Source organism: Tursiops truncatus, chromosome 5 (genome assembly GCF_011762595.2).
Source record: "Tursiops truncatus isolate mTurTru1 chromosome 5, mTurTru1.mat.Y, whole genome shotgun sequence".
NCBI classification, from domain to species: Eukaryota; Metazoa; Chordata; class Mammalia; order Artiodactyla; family Delphinidae; genus Tursiops; species Tursiops truncatus.
In genome coordinates this window covers 134923913-134950053 of record NC_047038.1, presented here as the reverse complement: position 1 = coordinate 134950053, position 26141 = coordinate 134923913, and the positions used below count along the sequence as shown (strand labels likewise).

The following is a 26141-nucleotide window of genomic DNA, read 5'->3' as shown; positions in this document are numbered from 1 at the left end:
GTTCCCATACACCCTTCACCCAGCTTAACTTCATATCCGTAGAACAATTGGTAAGAAACTAACATTGGTGCAGTACTGTTAACTAAACTACAGACTTTATTCAGATCTTTTCTGTCCAGGACCCCACATTGCTTCAGGTGTCACGTCTTCTCATATCAAGTCCACTTCAGTGTGGTAATTCCACTGTTTCTTCTTGTCTCTCATGACCTGGCACTTGCAGTGTGCGCTGGTCAGGCGCTTTGTAGGAGGTCCCTCGATCCGAGTCTGTCTGCTGCTTCCTCTCGATTAGACTAAGGTTGTGGATTTGGGGGAGGCATAGCACGAAGGTGAGGAGGCCTTCTCATGACATTACATCGTGTGATGCCAGGATGTCTTGTTGCTGGTAATGGTAAACTTGATCACTTGGGTAAAGTGTCTGTCATACTTCTCTACTGTAAAGCTAGTATTTTTCCCTGCCGCACTCTACTTGTTGGAAGCTAATCCTTAAGTTCAGCCCACACTCAAAAGCAGAGAGTCAAATAATTTGTGGATCTATCACCATAATCTTTTTTTAATTAATTAATTTATTTATTTTTGGCTGCGTTGAGTCTTCGTTGCTGCGCACGGGCTTTCTCTAGTTGTGGTGAGTGGGGGCTACTCTTCGTTGTGGTACGTGGGCTTCTCATTGCTGTGTCTTCTCTGGTTGCGGAGCATGGGCTCAGCGCGTGGGCTCAGTAGTTGCAGCTCACGGGCTTAGTTACTCCACGGCATGTGGGATCTTCCTGGACCAGGACTCGAACCCGTGTCCCCTGCATTGGCAGGTGGATTCTTAACCACTGCGCCACCAGGGAAGTTGTCACCATAAACTTTTATACTTTGACTTTTCCTGTTAAAATCATTGATCAAATGGAATTCATTTTCATATAAAGAGAGAGGTATACTTTTTTCCAAATTTTCTACTACCTGTCTCTGACCATTTAATGACGAGCTGTCTCTTCTTCCTTATTTGAAATGGTGTCTTTATCATATGACAGATCCTTAAGTGTATTCCGTCTATTTCTAAACTCTTTATTCTGTTCCTTTGATTATTCCATCCCTTCTCCCATAACAGATTTTAATTATTTAAGCTACAAATATAAGTTTTTATATCTTTCAGGGCTATTCCCAAGGGAGGATTCTCTGCCCTTCTTTTATTACGGGAAGGATTGCCATGGAGAGGAGTACCAGAGAAGGGAGTGAGAAATTGAAGATACAGGAGTTAGGGGGGTCTTTGACGTAGGAATGTCTCTAAGAAGATGGGAAGGGTTAGCCTCGTCATCCAGGTGGAAGGATTACTCTAAGTGAGGAGAAAAGACATCTCTTTATTATAAGCTGAGAGAATGAACAAAGGATGGACACAATACAGATTAGAGGTTCTTGCCAGGAATTGAGACAGTTCCCACCTGATTGCTTCTGTCTTTCTGTGAGGTTTGATGTGCTTGGTTTCAGGTAAGGGAGGGAGGAGATAGAGGTGAAGGTTTAAGGACGACAGAGGTTTAATGAACATTCTTGCAGATAAATCTTTGCACACTTCTGTTTATTTCCATAAAATCCTGTTTGCTAACTCAGAGAATAGATACGTTTTTGAGGCTCTCAGAAGATGCTGCTATATGGCAGGGTCCACTTAATTTAAAAGGAAGCTGAAACGCAGTTTGCCACCTTGTCCCGGCATAACCATTAGTAACTGCCCCTTATTACTTTCAAAGTATCCAGTTTAGGTGATAAATTATATGGTCATCCTATTTATAAATGAAGCTTGACATGAGGTAAATTGAATAAATTAGTTTATTAGATACTTTTTTTTTTTTTTTTTTTGCTGTACGCGGGCCTCTCACTGTTGTGGCCTCTCCCGCCGCGGAGCACAGGCTCTGGACGCGCAGGCTCAGCGGCCATGGCTCACGGGCCTAGCCGCTCCGCGGCATGTGGGATCTTCCCAGACCGGGGTACGAACCCGTGTCCCCTGCATGGGCAGGCGGACTCTCAATCACTGCGCCACCAGGGAAGCCCTATTAGATACTTTTAAAATGTTATAATTTGAAAGCACTGCTTTCTGAGGAAAAGCCAGCTGAATTGTTCACCTAGGAAAGACAGTTCACAGCTAAGGGCTCTGCAGCATAGATGTAACCATTCACTGACAGTCCGCAGTGTTGACGTGTCCAGAAGATATACATGTTTCCAAAGAGAAGGTATCACGTGGACTCATAAAATTTCAGGTCAAGGTGGTACCTCAGTGGGGGAGTTCCCTGGCGGTCCAGTGGTGAGGATTCAGCGCTTTCACTGCTGTGACCCTGGGTTCAGTCCCTGGTTGGGAAACTAAGATGCCGCAAGCTGCGTGGTGCGGCCCAAAACAAAAAAAAGATGGTCCCTTAGTGATCACCTGGTAGCCCTTTACTTTTTTGAATGAGGAAACTGAAATCTAAAGCAGTTAAGTGATCTGTTTAAGGGTTTAGGGTAATTAACAGAAAACCAAACAAGCCAGATCTGATCCCCAGTCGTAGATTTTTTTTTTTGCTTTAAAAAATTTTTTTTCAATCTACTGCTGAGAAAAACTAATTAGAAAAATAATACTGTTCATGATTTTTATGCAGCATACCAGTGCTTTCATGCCTTACAAATTAAGAAAAATTATCTACCTCTGTGTGCTACAAGATGGTCTTCAACTTCTACTGTACCTCGAATCACTACCCACTATACTGTTCATCCCCGGGATAAGGACAAGCGATGGGAAGGTAAGTAATCGTTTCTGTAAAATTGTTGAGACTTTTCTAGACAGTTTGTATCATTTTGTGGAGGTAAATACTGTATTTTTCATGATAGTGTAAAATCATCTAATAATATTTTATAACTTTACAAAATCTGTTACATATTAATATTTAGATAAGCAAATGCTTGCAAACTTATAATAATAAATCTCAGTAATAAAAGTTGGATTATGGAAGTTAAAATAAGATACGTCCTCGAACAGAACCTAAGAGAATAAACTAAGACAGTAATGGACTTAGTATAATTCTCATGGGAAGCAGAGGGGTTATTTCTATAAATAATGCTCTAAAGGATAGTGGGTACTTGTAACCCAGCCTGTAATTTTATCAGGTAATAGTCATCCCAGAATTGATATGTGGGTTTTTTTGGAGTATAGTTGATTTACAGTGTTGTGTTACTTTCTGCCTTACAGCAAAGTGAGTGGAATCTAAAAAAATGGTACAAATGAACTTCTTCGCAAAGCAGAAATGGAGTTACAGATGTTACATATGTTTCAACCCTCTCCCCTCCAGGGGTGAACATGGAGCGGTTTGCAGACGAGGCAGACGTGGTAATCGTGGGTGCCGGCCCTGCGGGGCTCTCAGCAGCCGCTCGGCTCAAGCAGCTGGCGGCCCAGCACGAGAAGGACATCCGCGTGTGTCTGGTGGAGAAAGCTGCTCAGATAGGCACGCACACACTCTCAGGGGCTTGCCTGGACCCACGAGCTCTCCAAGAGCTGTTCCCAGACTGGAAGGAGAAGGGAGTATGAAAAGTAGTTTTTTATACCCAGTCTCGTCTTTATTGCATCTCTATTTGCAAATGAAAGGAATGTGGAAAACCTTTTCACCCAGTTCTGTCTCTTAGAGGATACTTGTAGATAGATTTTTAATTGTAAAAGGGCCAAAACATTTGAATCATATCAAATATAGTTAAAATTTTAAGCTATTAACTCATTTAATGCCTTCTGTATATGGTATCTGTGTACTGGATTTATGAGAAGGTATTATCTTGAGAAGATCTTTGAATAAATATAGCTTTTTGATTTTGAGGGTATTTCCTAACTTGTTCCATAGGTGTTTATATCATTGTTCTTAATAAAGTGTTCTATAACTTTCCTGGGACATTGCAGTATCTAAAGCCAAGGGGGATAATTTAATCTAATTTTCTAAGGAAATACATTAATAAGACCCCTTATAACGTAAGCAGAAAAGTCACTGGTATGATACACAGAGAATCAAGTGCTAGTTTTACTGCAGTCATCATTTGTATGACCGTGGTTAAAATATTGTACTCTATGCATCTCAGTTTTTTTCTTCTGTAAGATGGGGTTTTTTTTTGTTGTTGTTTTATTTTTGGCTGCCTTGGGTCTTCGTTGCTGCGCGCGGGCTCTCTAGTTGCGGCGAGCAGTGGCTGCTCTTCGTTGCGGTGCACGGGCTTCTCACTGTGGTGGCTTCTCTTGTTGCAGAGTAAGGGCTCTAGGTGCACGGGCTTCAGTAGTTGTGGCATGCGGGCTCAGTAGTTGTGGCATGCGGGCTCAGTAGTTGTGGTGCATGGGCTCAGTAGTTGTGGTGCATGGGCTTAGTTGCTCTGCAGCATGTGGGATCTCCCCAGACCAGGGCTCGAACCCGTGTCCCCTGCATTGGCAGGCAGATTCTTAACCACTGTGCCACCAGGGAAGCCCTGTAAGATGGGTTTTATTACTCCTGTTCAAGGTATTCAGTGTTAGAATATTTAGTATCTGTGAACATACTCTGTAAAGATTGTTAAAAATCAAAATTCACCTGAGTAAATTTAAAGATCAAATTGGCTTTATTCAGTGATTCTGGGCAGCATCTCATCTAGCAAACAGAAGGGAGCTCCAAGGAGCAGCAGGAAAGGAAAGGGTTTGACAGGCAGAAAGGGGGTGGGGCATGGAAGTCATAAGCAAAAGGGTTATTTCAGGGTATTCCCTGGCAGGCCAGTAGTTAGGACTCTACGATTTAAAAAAAAGGGGGGAAGGAAAGGGTTAGTTCAGGCACTGTTGCCTACCAGGCGAGGCTTCAGGTGGTGCCTCACGAGGACTGGTGGAGAGGCTGACGCGTAAGATTACATTCCTTGGAGAGGCCGGAACTGAATGAGGTTAAGGTCAGGGCTGGGTTTGCTGACGTGGGGCTTAGCACAAGGGACGATGCTCTTCTTTCTAAAGTAGTGAACTCCTTGGAACTAGAAATGCTGTAACTATGCCTAATTAACTTTCTCTCTTCAATGTTATATCAAAAATAGGTATCACTGAATTATTATTGACACAATATCAATTCTAATAGAAAAAGTTTTTCACATCAAAGCCTATGTAGCCAGGCAGATCCAATCCCTTCCATGCCTGTTTATTGCCTTTATCCAGAGGAAAACTAAAACTCTTCTCTTTCCATGGAGCAGGAAGTTACAGCAGGTGCCTAGGCACCTCACACAGAGGCAGGGAGACAGGAAGACAGCCCCCCTGATGTTCACTTTCAAAGGTGGCTCCAAGGCCCCCAGCAAAGACATTCCTGGGATGCAAACTGGCTTATTTAGGTTTAAAAAGATTCCCATGCATCTCAAAGAGACAAAGGATTTACGGCGTCAAGTTCTCCAAAGGAAGTGGTGGAAGAAAAGTGAGGAGGATAATTCCCTTTCCTTTTTGACACAGTAGTTTATGATTTGTATTTACCTCACAAGTATGAACTAAAGTCCTTTTCTCTCCTCCTTTTGTTTCCAGGCTCCACTTAACACTCCCGTAACAGAAGATAGATTTGGAATTTTGACAGAGAAATATAGAATTCCTGTGCCAATTCTCCCAGGTGAGGAATGATAAATACTCGTAGACTTAACAGAATTCCACAGCTGGAAGGAGCTGCATTTCATTGGGTGGAATCCCTTCCTTTTACAGATGAGAAAACTAAGTCCCAGAGACTCGAAGGACTTAACCAGAATTTCACAGCTAGCTTGTGGGGAAGAAAGCAGGCCTAGAGCCCAGTGCTTTTGTCTTCCAGTCTAGAAGAATTGAGATAGTCTTGTACGGCAACCAGGAATTTTTAATTTAGTCTGTAATGTCGTTTTCAATGTAATAATTTGAACTCTAGACCAGAATTGTTACAAAATAAATTGAAATTATGGCCATAAGATGATGTGTGTGTATTTATGTAGAAATTAGACATTGATTAGAATTCCTAAATTAAGTATTTCTGTTTTTGAGATGTTTTACCCATAAAAAGTCAGACTTCTAAACCAAGCATGTATCTGTAGGTCTCCCGATGAACAATCATGGCAATTACATAGTGCGCCTGGGACATCTGGTGAGCTGGATGGGAGAGCAGGCGGAAGCCCTGGGTGTGGAAGTGTACCCCGGCTACGCGGCTGCAGAGGTTTGTGCGGCCCTGTTCTTAGTGCTTATAGGACGCGGTCTCTGTTTCTTCTGAAAAGCAACCAAGATGGGTACAGAGGTAAATAGATGTATATTTTCAAACAGCCATAGGATTTTAGAATTGCAAGATCAGAGGAAATCTTAGCAAGATCTCACGCAAAGGGTACTTGAAGTCCTTGTCACCACATCATGTGACTGTCCAGCTTAGGACAACACCTTCAAGGATGAAAAAATATCTCCGATGTTTGGTTTGTTGGTGATACTCTCTTCCTTAAGTTGAGGAGACGTTTATTTACTGTTTTATACTGTGTGGAACGAATCTGTGCCCTCCTCCAGGGAGAACTCTCCAGTTATAACTATGTCCTGCTCTCCTTCCCCGCCTTCGCAGGTGGTTTTTCTCTTCCCACTTAAATAGCCTCCATTCTTACAGCCACCATATAATATGTAAATATTTTGAGTCCCTTCACTATTCTCCTTGCCCTCCTCTGACCACGTTCCCTTTTTATTCCCTTTCTAAGTGGCACCCAGAATGTCTGCACTACTTCAAGCCTGCTGTACAGCAGGGCCGTTCCCCTCTTCATTCTAGAAACTGTTCTCCCAGTAATTTCCTCAAAATAACTTTTGGCGGCCACATCGGACTGTAGCTTCTCACTGAATACCGTTGGGGAAATTATTAAAACTAAAATCTCCTGCCAGCCCAGAAAAATTACCTCTACATATTATAAACAAGAATGAAACAGTTTTTTTCTTGCCAAGACTACAGTGCAGCTACAGGCCATCTGCTAGGGAGGTCGCTGAAACAGAAAGAAATCTCACCCTTTTACAGAGTCAGGCAGATACAGTCCATTACATGCACGTTAATCGTCTCTATCCAAAGGACAAATAAAGCGTCCTGTATCTTTGTGACAAGTGGGAAGTGACAACGCGGAGGCCAGCACGGAGCCCAGACTCTTCCCCCAGAGAGAGGGAGACCGGCCACCGTCCTCCTCCATGGTCACATCTCAGGTGTGTCCCCGAGTACCCAAGAAACTCATTGCTGAGATACAGACCTGGCAGGAGTCTTACTTAGCTTTTAACATGACTCCCATATATCTAAGAGAGACAGAGAAAGGGTTTACAGTTAAGTTTTCTAAAGGAAATGCTAAAAAAAATCTGGATGAGAGAGGGAGTGCTCTTGTTTTTGGCACAAGCGAAAATTGAAAAACTTTGTTTTTACCTTTACAGTATATAAACCAAGTAAAATACATGGTCCCTGCATTACACTTGCCACTACTGATTTCTGGTTTCCCAGTTCATGCACATGCATTTGGTTTTGCATTTCTCCCAATTAAACTGTGTTCAACAGGAATCAAAGTCACAAGTAGATGTTTTGTAGCATCCATGATTTTCTCTTTTTGAGTGTATCTGCACACATGCCCGCTCGCGTGCGCTCTCTCTCCCTCCGTGTCTCTCTCTCTCTCTCTCTGGTCCCCTGCAGCTCTCCTCTCCTCCCCAGGTTTTGTACACCGAGGCCGTTTTCGGGTCCAGGCCACAGTCACATACTACTGTGGATTTGTTTTCAAGGTGTCACATCCATTGCTGCTGGTTCTTGTTTCGCCTTTCCTCTCCCGTGCTTTCTGCTGTGAGGTTCTAGTGTACAGTTTGTTCTTTCCTGTCAAAAGAGCATTTTCCTCCGGAGGAAACAAACCAAATAAGAGAATTGTTATTGCTCATCTTCAGAATCATACCTTTGACCAGTTTTCCCTTTTCTTTGTGGTCCAGAAATAACTTGGACTGCCTTCAGCCCCTCTCTGTTTTGTCTTGTTGTTTGGTCTTTTGGTTTTGGGGTCTGGGCTCACTGGAGACAGAGGCTTTCCCGACACTCTCCTCAGCCGCCCACCTGATGGTCCAGCCTGTCACGGGTGCTGACCCCAAGTTCTGTGCACATGCCTTTGACCCCTGAACTCGGCAGAGGGCTTCCTGCTGCATCTTCCCGGCTCCTTCGTTGTTCTCTGGCAGCTCCCCCTGTTCTTCCTCACCAGGTCGGGGCATTTCCTTCATTTCCAGCTGTTTGAGCTGTGTTCTGTCTAGAAGGGAGTAGCTTAGAAGCACATCCCCTTTTTTTGCTGGAACATTCTTAAGCCTTTGTCTCTATAACATTGAGAACAAGCTCACCTTCTAAAAATCGAAGGCTGTTTGTTTCTTTGCAAGCGGTTGTGAATCCCCAGGTGATAACCAAATGTGTTTTCATTCTAGATCCTTTTTCATGAAGACGGTAGCGTGAAAGGAATTGCCACCAACGACGTAGGGATACAGAAGGATGGTGCGCCCAAGGTATGCACGTAACAGTTCTGCGCTTCGCAAACTGACAGTGAAAGAGAAAGAATCAACTCACACCCAATAATTTAGTCTTGCTACAAACTGCACATTAATTAAGTGCATGTTAGAACATTAGTTATTAATGTGGAATTTTTCTCATTGTTAAAAAATAGAGAAACATCTTTGAACTAACCGTAATTTAGGCAAGTAGATATAACATGTTTAACAATGATTTTCTTAAAAGAAAAAACATGACATACAAATATCAAACAAACATGGGTCAAAGATTTTATTTCACTCGTTAATTAATGAGGGAATCAGTAAGATGTTACAACCAGTTCAAGGAGAATCAAAAACCATGCACACGTGGGTCAGCAGCTGGGCCACCTCCACAGTTTCCACTTCTGTGGACAAGAGTCATTTGCATTATTACTGTCAGTAATGCTGATGGAGTCTTTGACAGGATTTTGACATCTTTTGGTAAATGCAAAACTGATTGACCTCATCTCTTTCAAAATAGGCTTCAATGGCCTTCTGGTTTTCAAAACTTGTTATTTTTGCATTTGTAAAAGAAGAGCTCCCTTGGAAAGGACAAGGAAAAAAAATACCTTGCTTTCCTATGATAACAAGAGCAAAATACAAATTAACATCTTGATAAATTAACTTGCCTATTCATGTTTATTTGTTAATTGTCTTAATTTCTCAACTAGATTAGAACCTCAGAGATCATGGAGGGTTACTCCAGAGCTAGCATAGTGCCAGGCAGTGCCGGGGCCTCAGTAGAGATTTGTCAACTCCTAGTTAGTCCTCTCTGCCATTCTAGAACAGAGCTGGGCATCTAGTCTAAGCCTCCTCCAGCAGATCGTCCTGCTTTTCAATCCTTCCTGCACAGAGATTAGCAAGTGGCAAAGCTCTCGAGTCTTACCTGCATTGTGGTTCTCCTAGTGGCTTGGCTGGCTGCCCCAGAATCGCCTGAGGCCTTGGGGCTCAGCCTGTCCTGTGGCAGGGCCCGAGAAGCTGTCTTGTATCAAGCCCCAGGGGTTCTGATGCATAGCCAGGTTTGCAACACCTGGTATCTCATCCTGCTTCTTATAATGTGACCTGTACCCTCAGCACAGAAGGCCAGACTCTGATAGCAGGAGTTTGCAACAAAGTAAGAGTTTATTGCGGGGCTCCCAGCAAGGGGGTGTGAGACAAGCCTCGCAGATCCACTGCACCCGGTCTTTGGGTTCGGGGTGTTTTAAAGCAGAAGAAAAAGAAGCTGGGAAGAATCATCATCTCGTGACATTTCTTACTCTGTTTCGGGGGTCAGGGTGTCTCTGACTGACGATGCTCTGGCCGGGTGGTCCACACCTCGGGGGTCTCTGGGCTCATCTTGCCCTGGAGAAACAGCCTGAGTTTGTACGTTAGTGATGAGATCTACAAGAGCCATTTTAGTACAGTGACTATGTTATCAGTGACAGCCATTGTAGTCATTGGACTCTAGTTGACTGGTGTTGAGTGAGCACAGGATGAGGTCAGAGGGCACAGAAAGGGAACAGAGTTCTGGGTGGAGAGGAATCATGAACTCAGTAAGGGAGCTCGGGCTTAAGGGAACTCAGTGATGATAAAAGAATACTGTCTTTCTTATATTCTTTCCTGTGTTATGGCTATTCTTTTCTGTATTATGATCATTTGATTATAAATTGCATTTTATTCTTTAAAAATGTCCGTATTTAATATTACAGCAACATTGAAGCATGCAAATTCTACCATTCTGATAGTTCTTTTTGTGTGTATATTGTCAGGGTATTTGTTCAAATGTATATTTTTGTGTCTTGTGCTTTGTAGTTGTAAAAACACTCATATATTGTATTTATATAGATATAAAAGCATAGAAGAGTATAGTGGAGTCTCAGTAATTTGAGTTTGTAAATTTCTTTTTCTTTTTTTTAAAATTTATTTATTTTTGGCTGTGTTGGGTCTTCGTTGCTGCGTGCGGCTTTCTCTAGTTACGGCGAGCGGGGGCTACTCTTCGTTGCTGTGCGCAGGCTTCTCATTGCAGTGGCTTCTCTTGTTGTGAAGCATAGGCTCTAGGCACGCGGGCTTCAGTAGTTATGGCTCATGGGCTCAGTAGTTGTGGCTCGCGGGCTCTAGAGCGCAGGCTCAGTAGTTGTGGCACACAGGCTTAGTTGCTCTGCAGCATGTGGGATCTTCCCGGACCAGGGCTTGAACCTGTGTCCCCTACATTGGCAGGCAAATTCTTAACCACCGTGCCACCAGGGAAGTCCCTCTTTCCTTTTTTTTATTTTATTTTATTTATTTTTGGCTGTGTTGGGTCTTTGTTACTGCACGTGGGCTTTCTCTAGTTGTGGTGAGCAGGGGCTACTCTTTGTTGCGGTACGCAGGCTTCTTATTGCGGTAGCTTCTCTTGTTGTGGAGCGTGGGCTCTAGGTGCGTGGGCTTCAGTAGTTGTGGCTCGTGGGCTCTGGAGCGCAGGCTCAGTAGTTGTGGCGCACGGGCTTAGTTGCTCTGCGGCACGTGGGATCTTCCCGGACCAGGGCTCAAACCCGTTTCCCCTGCATTGGCAGGTGGATTCTTAACCACTGCGCCACCAGGGAAGCCCATGCAAGTTTATTTTCATACGGCCGGTGGGGTGAGGAGAAGCAGTGATGGATTCTTTGTTCTTCGCCAATTGGCTCCGTTGATCCCGGCGTGGTTAGGCTTCCTCCTGCTCTTGCACGGAAACATTCTCGTCGCTCACAGACACCTCTGCCTGGTGGTACCCAGTTCTCTGTCCTCTCACTTGGCCCCTGGTGGGCAGTGCTGGCACAGCTGAATAACTTTTTCATTCCTGAAACACTGTCTGGACCTGGCTTTTCACACCACCTTCTCCTGGTTTTCCTGGTGTTTCAGGGCCCCTCCTGCCGCCTTTGCTTGCTCTTCCTCTGCGCCCTGTCCTCTGAGTATCCAGTGACAGGGCTTGAAACACGTCTACCCTGAGTCCCAGAATCCTGCGTCCTGCTGCTCATTCAGTAGCTCTAATCTTAGGTCTAATAGGCACCTTACTGTCAGAATTATGATGTGGATGTTTTCATGTTTCGGAGGTTAAGTAACTTGCCCAGGGTCAGGCCACTGTTAGGTAGTGGAGCTGGGGTTGGAATAGAGGCTCCCGAGCTGCCCCTTGCACACTAAGGAGCATATTGCCTCTAAGAGGAATATTTTAGTCCATTAAGATCGAGTTGTTTTATAAGTGGTGCTGAGTAAACTGCATGTCCATCTGGAAGCAAATAGTTAGACTTTCATTTTATTTTAATTCTGATGATTTCTTAAAACAATAAAAAAATTAGAAATCTAGGTTATAATTACAACCTAGGTGTAGGGTAGATAAACCATCCTATAAAGGCAAGAAATTAAAAACCTGTAAGAGGCAGGCCTTTTTTAACTATTTAAAAATTAAACACTTCTGTATACCAAAAATACTAGTGAGTCTGCAGATAAGCAGGAGATCGGGGGAAAATTTTTGACGACCCGTGATGTCAAAGAGCACTTCTACATTGACAAGAAAAAAGACAACACAGTAGAAAAACGGGCAGAATCTTACAAAATGAAGAGCAGATCCTGGCGAGCAGTAACCACTAGCCAGGAGGCAGGTCCTCTGATGCCTCTTATCTGGGGCCCAGGCTCCTGTGCCGGCTCCCCAGCCCTCCTCACGGCACACAGTCACACCTAGTCCTTGCACGCCCGCGTAGTTATTTATGTTTAGCTCTGCCTGCATGCCTGGCCCCAGGGAAAGGGACAGTGTTTTTCTGTCATCTCTGCCCCAGTGCCTAGCATACAACCTGGCACACCAGAGGTGCTCAGTTAATATTTCTTGAATCAAAAAGAAAAAGTTGCTGAAAAGTTAAAAAGCTACAAATAGAACTACCATATGACCCAGCAATCCCACTACTGGGCATATACCCTGAGAAAACCATAATTCAAAAAGAGTCATGTACCAAAATGTTCATTGCAGCTCTATTTACAATAGCCCAGAGATGGAAACAACCTAAGTGTCCATCATCGGATGAATGGATAAAGAAGATGTGGCACATATATACAATGGAATATTACTCAGCCATAAAAAGAGACGAAATTGAGCTATTTGTAATGAGGTGGATAGACCTAGAGTCTGTCATACAGAGTGAAGTAAGTCAGAAAGAGAGAGACAAATACCGTATGCTAACACATATATATGGAATTTAAGAAAAAAAAAATGTCATGAAAAACCTAGGGGTGAAACAGGAATAAAGACACAGACTTACTAGAGAATGGACTTGAGGCTATGGGGAGGGGGAAGGGTAAACGGTGACAAAGCGATAAAGAGGCATGGACATATATACACTACCAAATGTAAGGTAGATAGCTAGTGGGAAGCAGCCGCATAGCCCAGGGAGATCAGCTCGGTGCTTTGTGACCGCCTGGAGGGGTGGGATAGGGAGGGTGGGAGGGAGGGAGACGCAAGCGGGAAGAGATATGGGAATATATGTATATACATAACTGATTCATTTTGTTGCGAAGCTGAAACTAACATAGCATTGTAAAGCAATTATACTCCAATAAAGATGTTAAAAAAAAAAAGTAATCCAGAAAATGCAAATTAAAATAGCAGTAAGTTAGCCAGCTCTACACTTAGCAAAACCGTGAAAGGAACAGTTATACTGTCACTAGCTAGAAATAGGAAAAGGGTCTTCTTATACACTGTGGGTGGAAATGTGAATTGTTCAGGCTTTGGGGAAAGCAGTCTGGGAACATCTCATAAAATGAAAGTAGGTGTGCCCTTTGATTGTACAGTGCCACTCCTGGGAACCTAGCTTACAGGAATAAAAGCACCAATGTTGTAAGGATACATATACAGGGTGTATGTTTTATGACATTGCTTATCATAGCAAATAAACTGGAACAGTGAATGGCTATTACCCATTAGCAGAATGGCTGGATAACCTACGGTGTTCCCACACGGACTACTGCCCGCCATTAAAAAGAAAGATTTGAGCCACATAGTGACTTGGAAAGGTTTCCATGAAGTATTATTGTGAGAAAAGTAAGATACAGAAAAGTCTGTGTTATATGATGCTACCATTGTGAAATGAATCAGGAACCAAAAAAGTTGAGGTGTCTATGTAAATACCTCAGTCCACAGGTGCGTATGTATATATATTTGGGTAAAACTTGGCGTGCTAGGCTGTTAACAGGGTTTATGGATGAGTGAAGTATAGTAAGAGGAAGGAGAAGGGAACAAATCCAAAGGTACTCAGCACAGTCACTTATAGGACGTGTGTGCACGTGTATGACGTTGGTGAGCTCTGCACAGAGAAACACAGAGTCACCAACAAACGTGAAAGATGTTCAGACTCTCTAGTGACTGAACGTATGAAATCAGTAGTGAAATAGTTCTTACACTTAGACCGAGAATATTTCGCGTCAAGGATATCAATCTGAGCCATGCTTATAATAGTGAAACAGCCTGGAATAACCTAAACGTCCAGTTATTGAGAGCTGATTGAGAAGGTAGGAATCTATTCAAGCATTAAAAATGAATGCTTCGGACTTCCCTGATGGCGCAGTGGTTAAGAATCCGCCTGCCAGTGCGGGGGACACAGGTTTGAGCCCTGGCCTGGGAAGATCCCACATGCCGTGGAGGAACTAAGCCCATGCGCCACAACTACTGAGCCTGCACTCCATAGCCTGTGAGCCACAACTACTGAGCCCGCGAGCCACAGCTACTTGAGCCTGCATGCCTAGAGCCCGTACTCTGCAACAAGAGAAGCCACCACAGTGAGAAGCCTGTGCACCACAATGAAGAGCAGCCCCTGCTCTCTGCAACTAGAGAAAGCTGGCGCACAACGAAGACCCAATGCGGCCAAAAATTAATTAATTAATTAAAAAATGAATGTTTAATTTGGTATATATTGCCTTAGGCAAATCACTTTATATTGTATAATGTGAAAACAGTTATAAAATGCTTTGTCCGTGTAAACCATTTTTTTGTATGAATGTTTCTGTATACACACAATACCTGTAAACATATGAATGGAGAAATATCGGGAAATATGTATTTCATAAGAGACTTTCCTTATTATTCTGCATTCCTTTATTCAGGAGCTTTACTGAGTACCTACCATGTGCCGGATATAAGTGCAAATTACAGAGAGCAAAAGAGAGAGAGAAAGACTTTTTAATTGTAGCTTATTTTTTCCCCTTGGAAAAAACAAGTTTCAGTTTTACAGTATATATCCAGCAATAGAGAACAAGTAAAATTAAAGTGAAAAGAGCAAGTAGCTGAAGAGTATGTTTAGGATGATCTTGTTTGTGTTAGAAGGATATAAATAGACTCATGTAGTTTTTTTATTCATGGAAAATTTCTGGCATGATTCACAAGAAATCTATTAATGGTGTTTTTTGCTTCAAATCATGGGACTAGAAAATCAGGAACAATGGGGAAATGGCCTTTCACTTTAAAAAAATTTTCTTTTAGTTATATAAGTTTCAGGTGTCTAGCATTATAATTCGACATCTGTATACACTAGACAGTGGTGAGCACCCCAAGCCTGGTTACCACCTATCACCACACACTGACCCCCTTCACTCATTTTTCGGCCGCCCCCCTTCACTTCTCACTGTACATTCATTTGTAGATAATTTTTCGTGGGGGGATGAGCATGCTTTATTTGTTTTTTTAATGCATACAGACTTAACCATTCGATCAATATGACAAAGACACAAGATACGTTATAAAATTTAAATTAGATTCCACTTACAACAGTGTTTAGTTCTGTTACTAAAATTATATATCTGCACCTTCTCTTCTATACCTGAATCATAGATCAATTCAAAACTGACCAGAATGTGAATATTTTTAAAATTGTCAAACATTGCAATTTAACGTGTTCCTGTTTCTTAGACAACTTTTGAGCGGGGGCTGGAACTACATGCCAAAGTCACAGTCTTTGCAGAGGGCTGCCACGGACACCTGGCCAAGCAGCTGTACAGGAAGTTCGACTTGAGGGCCAACTGCGAGCCCCAGACGTACGGGATCGGGCTCAAGGAGGTACTCGAGTTTGCCGGTGTGACTTTCGTGTGAAAAGATGAAGCTTACATTCATTTGCATTGTGTGGTTTATAAATTGATTTAATTTTATAGTTATATTTTTCATTAACCTGAAATGTTCATAATGACTGAAAACATTAGGGATATTTTTCAAGGGGCTGGAGAATATTACTAATCAAATTTTACTATTACCTAAATTGTGTCTGCATGTTCTAGTTGTTTTATCAGATGTTGATTGAAGTCTTGAATTTGAAAATATTTGTGATATTGATTTTTTTCATGGTAATGCCATCTGCCCTAATAGGATTTGACCTGTTGTCCAATGCTCTTTGTAAAATGACCACATCCTACAAGAATTGTTTATTCAAAATTATAACGTAAAGATAATTTAGTTTATGCAATAGACACTCAGCCGTAGTATATTGACCTGCAGCCTAAAATTTAATTAGGCTGAGTGTTGTATATTTTCTCAGTTTATCCAAACCTTAGGTCCATTAGCGCAAAAGTTTCATCATAACTCTTTTGTTAAGAATCTTTTTAGGGTAAAGCTCAGAAAGTTTCAAATTCTATATATAACTAGATTCATTATATTGTGAGTAAGGGCTTAATTGTTTTGGTAGACTGTACATAATTCTATGTGGTGGCACGTCATATCTGATTTTTAGATAATATTTCCTGTGGAAATTGTTGTTTGCAATTTAAAACTTAACCATTCTGAAAACAGGATGATCAGTTAGCTTCAGTCGTGGAGAAGGTGGTGCAGGAGGGAGCACACTGTTTTTTTTTACTGAAGAATGACATCTGTCCTATAAAGTAACAGATCCGAAGTGCAGGGCGCAGCTCACGTTCATGAGGCAAACACGCCCGTGTGGCCATCGCCCGGGTCAAGGTGTAGGTGGTTCCCAGCACCCCATCTCTTCAGTGGTGTTTCCCACAACCGCACGAACGCCTTACCCATCTGAGAACTTAATTAATGTCTTACAGAGTTCCTCACCTGTTTCTTTACTCCGATCATCCTGCTGCATTTTGATGTCATTTTCTGGGATATTTGAAGTACTTTTTTGTGTGTTTCTCTTATTTCTGCTTTTCAGTTGTAACTTTCATAAATAAGACATAAAACTTAGCAAGTTTTATACATGTGGTGTATAAAGTTTTATACATGTGGTGACATAAATAATACTCTCGGACTTTTTTTTAAAGTTATGGATTATCGATGAGAAGAAGTGGAAACCCGGGAGAGTCGATCACACTGTCGGCTGGCCCCTGGACAGACACACGTATGGGGGCTCATTCCTCTATCACCTGAATGAAGGGGAGCCCCTCGTAGCGCTCGGCTTCGTGGTAAGTTACACTCCGTGATGGGAAGTTCCACTCTGAGAGCCACTGGGTCTTCAGTGTCACAAATCCAGGGCTTTGCATCTGGAGAATGTAAAAGGCTTCTCATTTAAAGCGTCCTCTCTGCTTTTGTCCACATCTGAAGTGCTTATGGCCACTGTAGACAGTGGTCTGCTTCAGCTCACGTAGCTGTAGTACAGTAGCTGCTACACGCCAGGCCCTGTGCTGGATGCTTCCCTGGGAATCCTGGTCCATAAAAATCCTGTGAAGTTGGTCTAGCGTTATTTTACCGGTGGGAAAACTGAAGTCCAGACAAGCTAAACAGCCTTCCCAGACACACGCATTAAGTGACAGAGGCAGGACTCATGCCCGAACCTGTCTGACCTGAAGCCCATGTCCACTGTGGCACGCCACTGCAGGAAGTGCAGTCCGTACTGGGTTTGAACCTCTAACTAAAACAGGACCATTTCCTCCCTTTTGGTCGCTTAAACATCCTTACAGTAAATTACATCTTGAACATTACAAGGAATGGAAAAGTGATATGAGTTACTGCACCTTGCAGTTGCAGCTTTATAGTTCAATGTCATGATTAGACTTGTCCATGACACGTTAAATTTATGTATTATTGTGTTCGGTCCATCACTTTGATTTAGTTTTTATAGTGACTTAATCTTTTCAAAGCAAAAAGGGTTTGGTTATTAATTTCAGCATTTTTGGTAAAAATGTAATCTCTAATGTTTTTCACCTTCTTTTTTTATAAGTGCGATTACATTCTTTTTCTTCATTTTTGCCTCAGTAGTACTGCATCGAGCTTATTAGTTTATTTCTGGAGTTGGTATTGAGAAATGAATGATAAATTATTACAACTCCTTTTGTAGAAACATAATGTGTAACACTTACCTACAAACATTTTTCTAATTTGGACTTTGATTTACAAAGCACAATGATTTATTAATACATTCTAAATGTTTTCAAGTTCTGCCAATTCTAAACACATGGCATCCTTTTGTTTACCCTTTCTTTTCCAAACAGATTTTATTGGGTTATTTATTTAAATTTGGGTCATTGCATACCTTTCCCTAAGTACTTTGAGTACAAGCAGTTTAATGTACATGTTCTCTGGTAAATATTGCTCACATTTCAGCCTGATATAATTTGAAATAACGATGTCTCATTTAAATATAAACATTTTAAGGTTGGTCTAGACTATCAAAATCCGTACCTAAGTCCATTTAGAGAGTTCCAGAGGTGGAAACACCACCCTAGCATCCAGCCGACGTTGGAAGGCGGGAAAAGGGTTGCATATGGAGCCAGAGCCCTCAATGAAGGTGGCTTTCAGGTAACACTTCCGCGTTTTTAATCCTTATTTCTGTATTATAAATTCAACGTTGAAACATAAGGTAACAACTTTAAATAAAGGATAGAAGATTATCTCAGGAAGAAAATTTAAGTAACTAAGCAAAGCACCCTAGTATTTATAAAACTGTACCACACCAGAGTTAAATGACACCATGAATTTAATTTTAAGGATATATTGATTTCTAGAGAAAAATTCATGGGCTTTTTTGTTTATTGGTTTGTCTTTAACCAGAGAATTTAAACTATGTGATCCAAGATCTTTTCCTTTATTCCTTTGCTGCCAGGAAACTCAAGGACAGATGTAGTTTTCAGCAAAGGTAATTAATTAATCTCAACTACCTAGTGTCATCCATGCCCTTTAGGTGGTCTCTGTTAAGTTTTTACCCTTAATTGTCCTATTTTAGTATATGTTCAAAATAAATACTATCAAATGCAGTTAATTTATTAAGTATTTAGTTATTAAACAATGAAATAATTTATTAAGTATTTAGTTATTAAACAGTGAAATAAGAGCTAGATGGCTAGCTATGATAAAAGCTATTAGAACTGTTTTGGAAATAGTATTCGACAGGTAAGATGATCTAAAAGTCAGCTCTAAAACTTATACCAAACGGTTTGGTCAAGTTATTTAACTCCTCGGGCGTTAAGGGATCATCTGTAAAATAAAGATGATCCCTTCTGTCTCTAATATTCTAGGAATCTAGAACTGTTGATATTTTAGAAATCTGATATCTTTTTGTTTTTAATCTGTTGTAAAAGTAACAAATAGATCATAGAAAATTGGGGAGAAAAGTTGACTTAACCTTTAAAGTGAAGTTCTAAATACATTCGTAAAGTCAAGTACATCACAGCTAAATTATGAATGTCATCACTAGAACCCTAAAAATAACACTGTCCCTAAATTCCATTGCTGCGGAGTTACCTCCCATGAGGTTGTTTTTATTTCTGGAGCAGTTATTCGTTTGCAATAATATTTGCTAAATTTCCTATGTTCAAGCCCATTAAACTTTTTTGAATAATGTGCATAATACCTATTGCCAGCCTAATTCTACTCTTTAATTTATAGTGTAAAGGCTTCTGTATATTCAGTAGTACATGCAGACTCGAGTTTATGACACCTGCCTTGTGTGCTTCAGCACCTCAGATGATCTTTAGATGAGCAGGAAGAGATGACCCCACACACACAATACACTTTTTACCTAAGTTTTCTGATTTAATTAGTCAAAGATTCAGAAACTTACTTCCATTAAGTTTTTGAAGACCCTTCAGAGACAAAAATTTGGAACATCCAATTTTATTCTGCACCAACAAGTATTACATGCCTTTTTATTTCTCTTTCTTCAGTCTGTACCAAAGCTCCCCTTTCCTGATGGGTTTCTAGTATTTAACCCCTGTGGGGTTTTTTTTGGGGGGGGGGAGGTTCTTTTTTTTTTCTTTTAGTGCAGGGAAGTGTAATTTTATTTTGGTGCAGAAATAGATTAGGTTACAGAAAAGTCCTAGGAAAAGGAAGTTACGAGACTGATTTTACCAATTGTCAGGTGGAAGAGTAAAATCTGTTACTGTAGAACTACTCCAGGCCATACCCATCTTCTTCAGTGATACGGCCTGGTTCCTCATTTTAACCCCCGTTTTTTTGTTTGTTTGTTTTTTTAATTTATTTTATTTACTTTTGGCTGCCTTGGTTCTCCGTTGCTGTGCACGGGCTTTCTCTAGTTGCGGCAATTCTCTAGTTGCGGCGAGCGGAGGCCACTCCACACTGCGGTGCGCAGGCCTCCCACTGCAGTGGGTGGCCTCTCCCACTGTGGAGCACGGGCTCTAGGCGCGTAGGCTCAGTAGTTGTGGCGCACGGGCTTAGTTGCTCCACGGCATGTGAGCTCTTCCCGGACCAGGGCTCGATCCCGTGTCCCCTGCATTGGCAGGCGGATTCTTAACCACTGTGCCACCAGGGAAGCTCTAACCCCCGTTTAATGGATGTCCCAGAATACATCTCTCTGTACGACTTTTCCTGGGTCCCCCAGGTCCTTAACAAGATGTCCAGCTGCCCGCACAGGGTAGGATCCTCGCAGAACTGAAAAACACACATTTCCCTTGGGCCATGACGTTTTTTATTCTTAGGACTTAAGCACCCATTTGGAAGAATTTGCACCAGCAGTCCGTGTCCTTTTATTAAACGTCAGTCTTCTGGCTCTTGAATCAGACTTAGGATTAGCAGGGCCACAGCCTGATTTGAGAGGAGCATTGTCACGATCCAGGTTCCTAACCATTATCTCTGTTTGCAGCTCCTGGCATTCCAGAAAGCCCTTTCCCCTTGTTGTCTGCTCTGCGGCCCTGATTTCACGCTCTCTTATCTGCATGTTTCTGATGCTGAGTTTGGTTGGAGAACAGCAGTCACCCCTGGGCCCGAGCCTTCTTGTACCAGCGTTGCTTTTGCTTCTCACCACCATTCCCGTGCAGTTAGAACTCTGTAACACGGGAGCGCGGCCACAGCCCCGCGGCGTGGCGGCTGATGGTGGCGGGCTCCCTGTTGACCTCCTCTCCTCAGGGTCCCTCTCCGCCCATCGGCCACACTGTCAGCCACCCACCACTTTCTCAACAAAGACCTGTGGCGTACTGTGGGAAGCCTCCAGGAGGAAAGAGCAACTCCACAGCTCTCTTTTCTTCCTCTCCACACTCTAGGTTACAGTACAGTCTCCTGAGGGAGGCAGTCGGTAACTTAGCTGCTACATCGTGGGGCTAAACCAAAACCGTCACCCACCCTTTAGTACGTTGTTTTCCGTCAGAAGTGTATACTGAGGCCCAAACAACCATCTTAAAGTTTATTTTGGAAATTCAGTTTATTCTTCGGTTAATTAAAATACATTATTTAAGGTAGTGGCTAATTGTGGTGATGCCATGATTAGAACCTAGGTTTCCGAAACTCCCTGGACATCAAGGTAAAACAAGGAGGTATGAAGAGTTATGATAACATCCTCTGTAAATCACGTGTTACCCACAATGCGTGTAAAAGCAGATCACAATTTAGATAATAGACGTTCAGGTTTAGAGAATATTCTTTTCATTATGACATAGATATGTATAAATAAAAACATTTTATGTAAATGTTAATGCTCTGGTCTTAACGTCTGTCTCATGCAGGTAAGTCATGGGGAGGGAGATGGAAAAGAGATCAGAGCAATAGTTCTGATCCTTGTTTCTAGAGGAGGAGAAAAACTGCCCTTGCTCTGATTTTTCTCTTCACTCGTATTCATTTGCATGTAATTTTTTTTTTTCGTTTCTTCCCTACAGCTTTCAAAGGGCTATAATTTGGAGTATTCGGTTCTGTTTGTTTAATTTGAACTAACAGATGCACTTTGACTGTTTCTTTCCTCAGTCTATACCAAAACTCACCTTTCCTGGGGGCTTACTAATTGGTTGTAGCCCTGGTTTCATGAATGTTCCCAAGATCAAAGGGACCCACACAGCAATGAAAAGTGGGATTTTGGCAGCAGAATCTATTTTTAATCAACTAACTAGTGAGAATCTCCAATCAAAGACGATAGGTAAGAACTCCCGTTTATTCTCAGGTTCTTCATGGGGATGTTTAAAAAGAAGCTATTTAAACATACACTCAGTGTACGGATAGAGGATGACAGTAGATACAGTTAGAAATCTTGCTGGTCTTGTATGTTTATCTCATTGGGCATTGAAAGATGCAGAGTGTGACTGTCCCTCTACACAAAGCGTCGAGATGCCTGCTGGGCAAAGCACACTGCAGCCTGCTCGCCGTGAGGTTTTTACGGCCACGTGCCGTTTCATGAATGGAAAGTAGAACGAGCCCGAGGTGTCCCGCCCCCGGAAACAAGTTCAACGTGAGGGTTCCGCCTCACATCGCACAGGCCCAGGTGGACCCTTGCAGGCGCCCCCAGACCTTCACTCCAGGGCAGGCAGCGGACCCGCCTCCACCTTCACCTCCTGTCACCCTCCATCCCAGACACGCTTCCTGGGTCCCGGGGGCACCCAGCTGATGGCTGGCCCCCAAGCTCCCCGCACCTCGGCTCGGATCTCTCTCCGGGGGCCTCGCGCGGACCTCACCAGTGAATCTGCACTGCACACAGGCACACAGCCCTGCCAGCCCCTCTCACCGCGCCGTTCCCTCTCCGGTGTGTTCCACCTTCCGGCTCGGCTCACTGTTTAACGTACTTATTGATCAACCTCGTTTCCTTGGACGGAACACTCCTCCCAGAGCAGGGGCTTGGCTCCCTGTGGACGCAAACACCAGGAGCAAGTCCGTAGATACCCGATAGATGAGCCGCGTTCCGTAGAGTCGGGTGACACGCTCCTCCAGGTGGACTGTACCTTCAGGCATGCCCGGGGACAGGAGAGGCAGGGCCGGTGCCTCAGACCGCCTCACCAAGTCCGCGTCCCACCGGGCGCCAGCCCGCTTGCCCCGCGCAGGTCGGGCCGGAGCAGGCAGGTCACCGGCACCAGGAGGAGGGTGGTCACGAGAACCAGGACGTCCTGTTGGAGATTAAGTGCAGGGCCCCAAGCTTTAGGTGCTGCCACCTCCTAGGGCCACCACAGCCGAGCGCTATGAGCTGGGCAGCTTTAACCAGGAAGGTATTCGGAGTTCTGCAGGCGAGCACTTCACAGCTGTGTCCGAGTCTCCAGCTTCCGGGGGCCCCGGGCTCCTGGCAGAGCACCGCCAGCCCCTGCCTTGTCCTCCTCTGGCTGTCTCCTGGACGCCAGTCATTGGACCAAGGGTCCAGGCCGCTCCAGCATGCCCTCGTCTTAACTCGGTATACCGGCAGCGACCCTCTTCTGACCGATTCTGAGACAACTAGGGGTCAGGACTTGAAAATACCTCTCTGGGCCATCACGGTTCAGCCCGTAACGGAAGTGTTTCAGTGATCAGCTCCATAGGTAGCATAAACTCTCTTAGCTTCCTTTTCAGGTTTACTGAATTTTGCAACTAATATTCCATGCTACCAGTATGGCCTTACTGCCTGTTAAACAACCTGTCAAGTGGGTATCTTTTTGGAAGATGTCAGCATTTATACGTGAAACGTTCTTCAAGTGTGGTCTCATATGACCACCTGCTTTTTTAACTATGTAAAAGTCATCTGTTATTTCGGTAGCAAAGTACCTTGACAATAAAGTGTTTTATACTCCTTGAGGCAATTTCACTTAACGTTTCATGTTTTTCATAAAAAGGACTTGATGTAACTGAGTATGAGGACAATTTGAAGAAATCATGGGTGTGGAAAGAGCTATATGCCATCAGGAACGTCAGACCGTCCTGCCATGGCGTCCTGGGTGTGTACGGAGGGATGATTTACACTGGAATCTTCTACTGGATATTCAGAGGGATGGAGCCCTGGACCCTAAAACATAAAGGTAATTCCGGCCTGAGTATGAATGTTAGTCCTTAACTCAGGAAACGGGATCCAATAAGTAGGGAAAAAAGGTGACCTTCTACACTTTACTGTTTTAAACTTGCTTTCTTAGAGAGATGATGAATTCAGTATCTTTAGGAAGACAGGGTATCATTGTTGAAAGAGGGCTAAAGTCTTATTTCTTCAGTATAGTATTTACAGGTTTTTATTAAAATGTCTAAGGAAGTACTTTAGAATTAGATACATTTTTACTAAAAACCTTCCTCAAAACTTGGGAAGGTTCTGACTCCGATCAGCTCAGGCCAGCCAAGGACTGCACACCTATTGAGTATCCAAAACCAGACGGGCAGATCAGTTTTGACCTTTTGTCGTCCGTGGCTCTGAGTGGCACCAACCATGAACACGACCAGCCGGCACATCTGACCTTGAAAGATGACAGTGTACCTGTAAACAGAAACCTGACCATATACGACGGGCCTGAGCAGCGGTTCTGCCCTGCAGGTCAGTGCACTCATTTCCATCCACTCTTGAAACGTCAATAGGAGGATTTGCTTGAAACACGTTAGAAATAGGCTTCCGTTTTTTTAAAGAAATTTCTCCTTCTATTGCTTGGAAATTGTGAATGACTCCCATCTCCAGCTTCCTTTTGAAAACTCATTATTCTTATGTTTCTACTCTAATGCTATAGTAGTAGGGATTTCTCGTTAAGCCTAATTCAGATGGCATTTCTCAAAAGCAGCCTTTCTCTTTTCACCCTCAGCGCGAGGTTAGGGGTTACGGGGAAAAGCACCAAACACCTCTTTCCGTGTTCACGTGACTTAAAAAAAAATCGTTTCTGTCATGGCTGCTCCTGTCTGTATATATGTATGCTCATGTACACACACACATATATATTATATATGTGTACATAGCCTAAAATACTAGATTTTGGCCACATGCAGCTCAGGGAAATCGTCCTGGACTTTAAATCCATCATGGATACAGTATCTTCCAGTGCTGAGCTTTCAACTAGAATTATAGTAGGAACTGGGTCTCGAGTGCTGGTAGAACAGCATTCAGGTGTGTGAAAATCAGTACATTCTGGACAGGAACTAGAACATACGCTCTGTGAGGGAGGGACCTTGACTGTCTTGACTTTATCTTTTCACCATTTCTGTCATCTCACTGGGTTGTAAGCTGAGGGTAAGGGCTGACCTAATCTGTCTGTGCAGTCGTGGCACACATGTATACGGGAAGATCTCACTTTATTGCACCTGGCAGATACTGCTTTTTTTACAAAGCGAAGGTCCCTGGCAACCCCGTGCTGAAGAAGCCTACTGGCGCCATTTTTCCATTTGCTCACTCCACGTGTCACATGCGGTAATTCTTGCAAAATTTCAAACTTTCTCATTATTGTATTTGATACTGTGCTCCGTGATCTTTGATGTTAGTATGACTCGCTGAAGGCTCAGATAGCATTTTTTAGCAATAAAGTGTATTTTAAGTAAGGCATGTACATTGTTTTTTAGACATAATGCTGTTATTGCACGCTTCACAGACTGCAAAGTAGCGTAAATGTAACTGTTACATATGCACTGGCAACAAAAAAATTCACATGACTTGCTCTATTGTGATAATTCACTTTATTGCGGCGTCTGGGTCTCTGAAGTATGTCCGTATATAACATCACACCCGAAAACTGCTCAACCTCGAGTTCCCTTGTTGGTAACACCAACTCAGCCACATGCTGTTGTACCTTCTGCTTTTATCATTTTTAATTTATACAACAGCAAATGCACACACCCAGATCTCTGTAATATTCTGTGGGTAAACATTCAGTCCATAAACGCTGAGGGCTTCTGTGGCTAATTTCTCCAGGACTTTAGCCTCTGCTTTAAAGGCAGCTACTGCACAGAGTTGCGTATGTTTTCTTACAGGAGTTTATGAATTTGTACCTTTGGAACAAGGTGATGGATTTCGGCTACAGATAAATGCTCAGAACTGTGTGCACTGTAAAACATGTGATATTAAGGATCCAAGTCAGAATATTAACTGGGTGGTACCCGAAGGCGGTGGAGGCCCAGCATACAATGGAATGTAAACTGCAGCCGGCTTCACCCGTGCCAGTGTCTCTAAAATGGACGGCAAGTTAACTTCAAATGTTTGGAAGTTCACAGGTGTCAAAAAAAGCTTAAATATATTTTTAATCAGAATGTTCATAAAGTAATTATCAGTGAAATAATTTTATACTATACCTAAAACTGTCCCATATTATGAATCTCTCTTAAATAAAACTTTATAAGTGATGTAGCATCTACTTCTCTCTCCAAGTCTTCCGAGAGTCAAACACTATTGGCACCACTGGCCTCCAGTGTACATTTGCCTCATCAGGCTCAGCACTTCCAGCGAAGTGTATCTCCTAGACCAGAGGTTGGCGTCCAGCCCACCACTCTTCTTACGCAGTTTTACTGGAACACAGCAGTGCCTCCTGGCTTACACACTGTCGATGGGGGCTTTTGAGCTCCAAGTGCAGAACTGGGTAGCTGTGACAGACTGTAATGTCTACCTGACCCTTTAGAGACGTCTGCCAG

The 26141-nt window shown here is 43.0% G+C and overlaps 1 protein-coding gene across 7 annotated transcripts in view; it reads left to right on the top strand.

Moving 5' to 3' along the window:
* ETFDH (electron transfer flavoprotein dehydrogenase) overlaps window positions 1-25861 on the top strand; it is a 35119-nt gene extending 9258 nt beyond the window's left edge. For 3 of the 7 annotated variants that reach the window (XM_019926353.3, XM_073805618.1, XM_073805617.1), the window contains 12 exons: window positions 2607-2751; window positions 3294-3523; window positions 5495-5576; window positions 6022-6140; window positions 8375-8452; window positions 15360-15506; window positions 16706-16846; window positions 18036-18179; window positions 21570-21738; window positions 23390-23572; window positions 23851-24072; window positions 25488-25861. In XM_019926353.3, the coding sequence (XP_019781912.1) occupies window positions 2622-2751; window positions 3294-3523; window positions 5495-5576; window positions 6022-6140; window positions 8375-8452; window positions 15360-15506; window positions 16706-16846; window positions 18036-18179; window positions 21570-21738; window positions 23390-23572; window positions 23851-24072; window positions 25488-25651 (1809 nt within the window). In that variant the 5' untranslated portion in view covers window positions 2607-2621 and the 3' untranslated portion in view covers window positions 25652-25861. Of the gene's footprint in view, window positions 1-28; window positions 51-2606; window positions 2752-3293; window positions 3524-5494; window positions 5577-6021; window positions 6141-8374; window positions 8453-15359; window positions 15507-16705; window positions 16847-18035; window positions 18180-21569; window positions 21739-23389; window positions 23573-23850; window positions 24073-24831 lie in introns of those variants that run through there. The other 4 variants (XM_019926355.3, XM_019926351.2, XM_073805619.1 and 1 more) reach the window with 4 other exon arrangements.
* The last annotated feature ends 280 nt before the right edge of the window (window positions 25862-26141 follow it).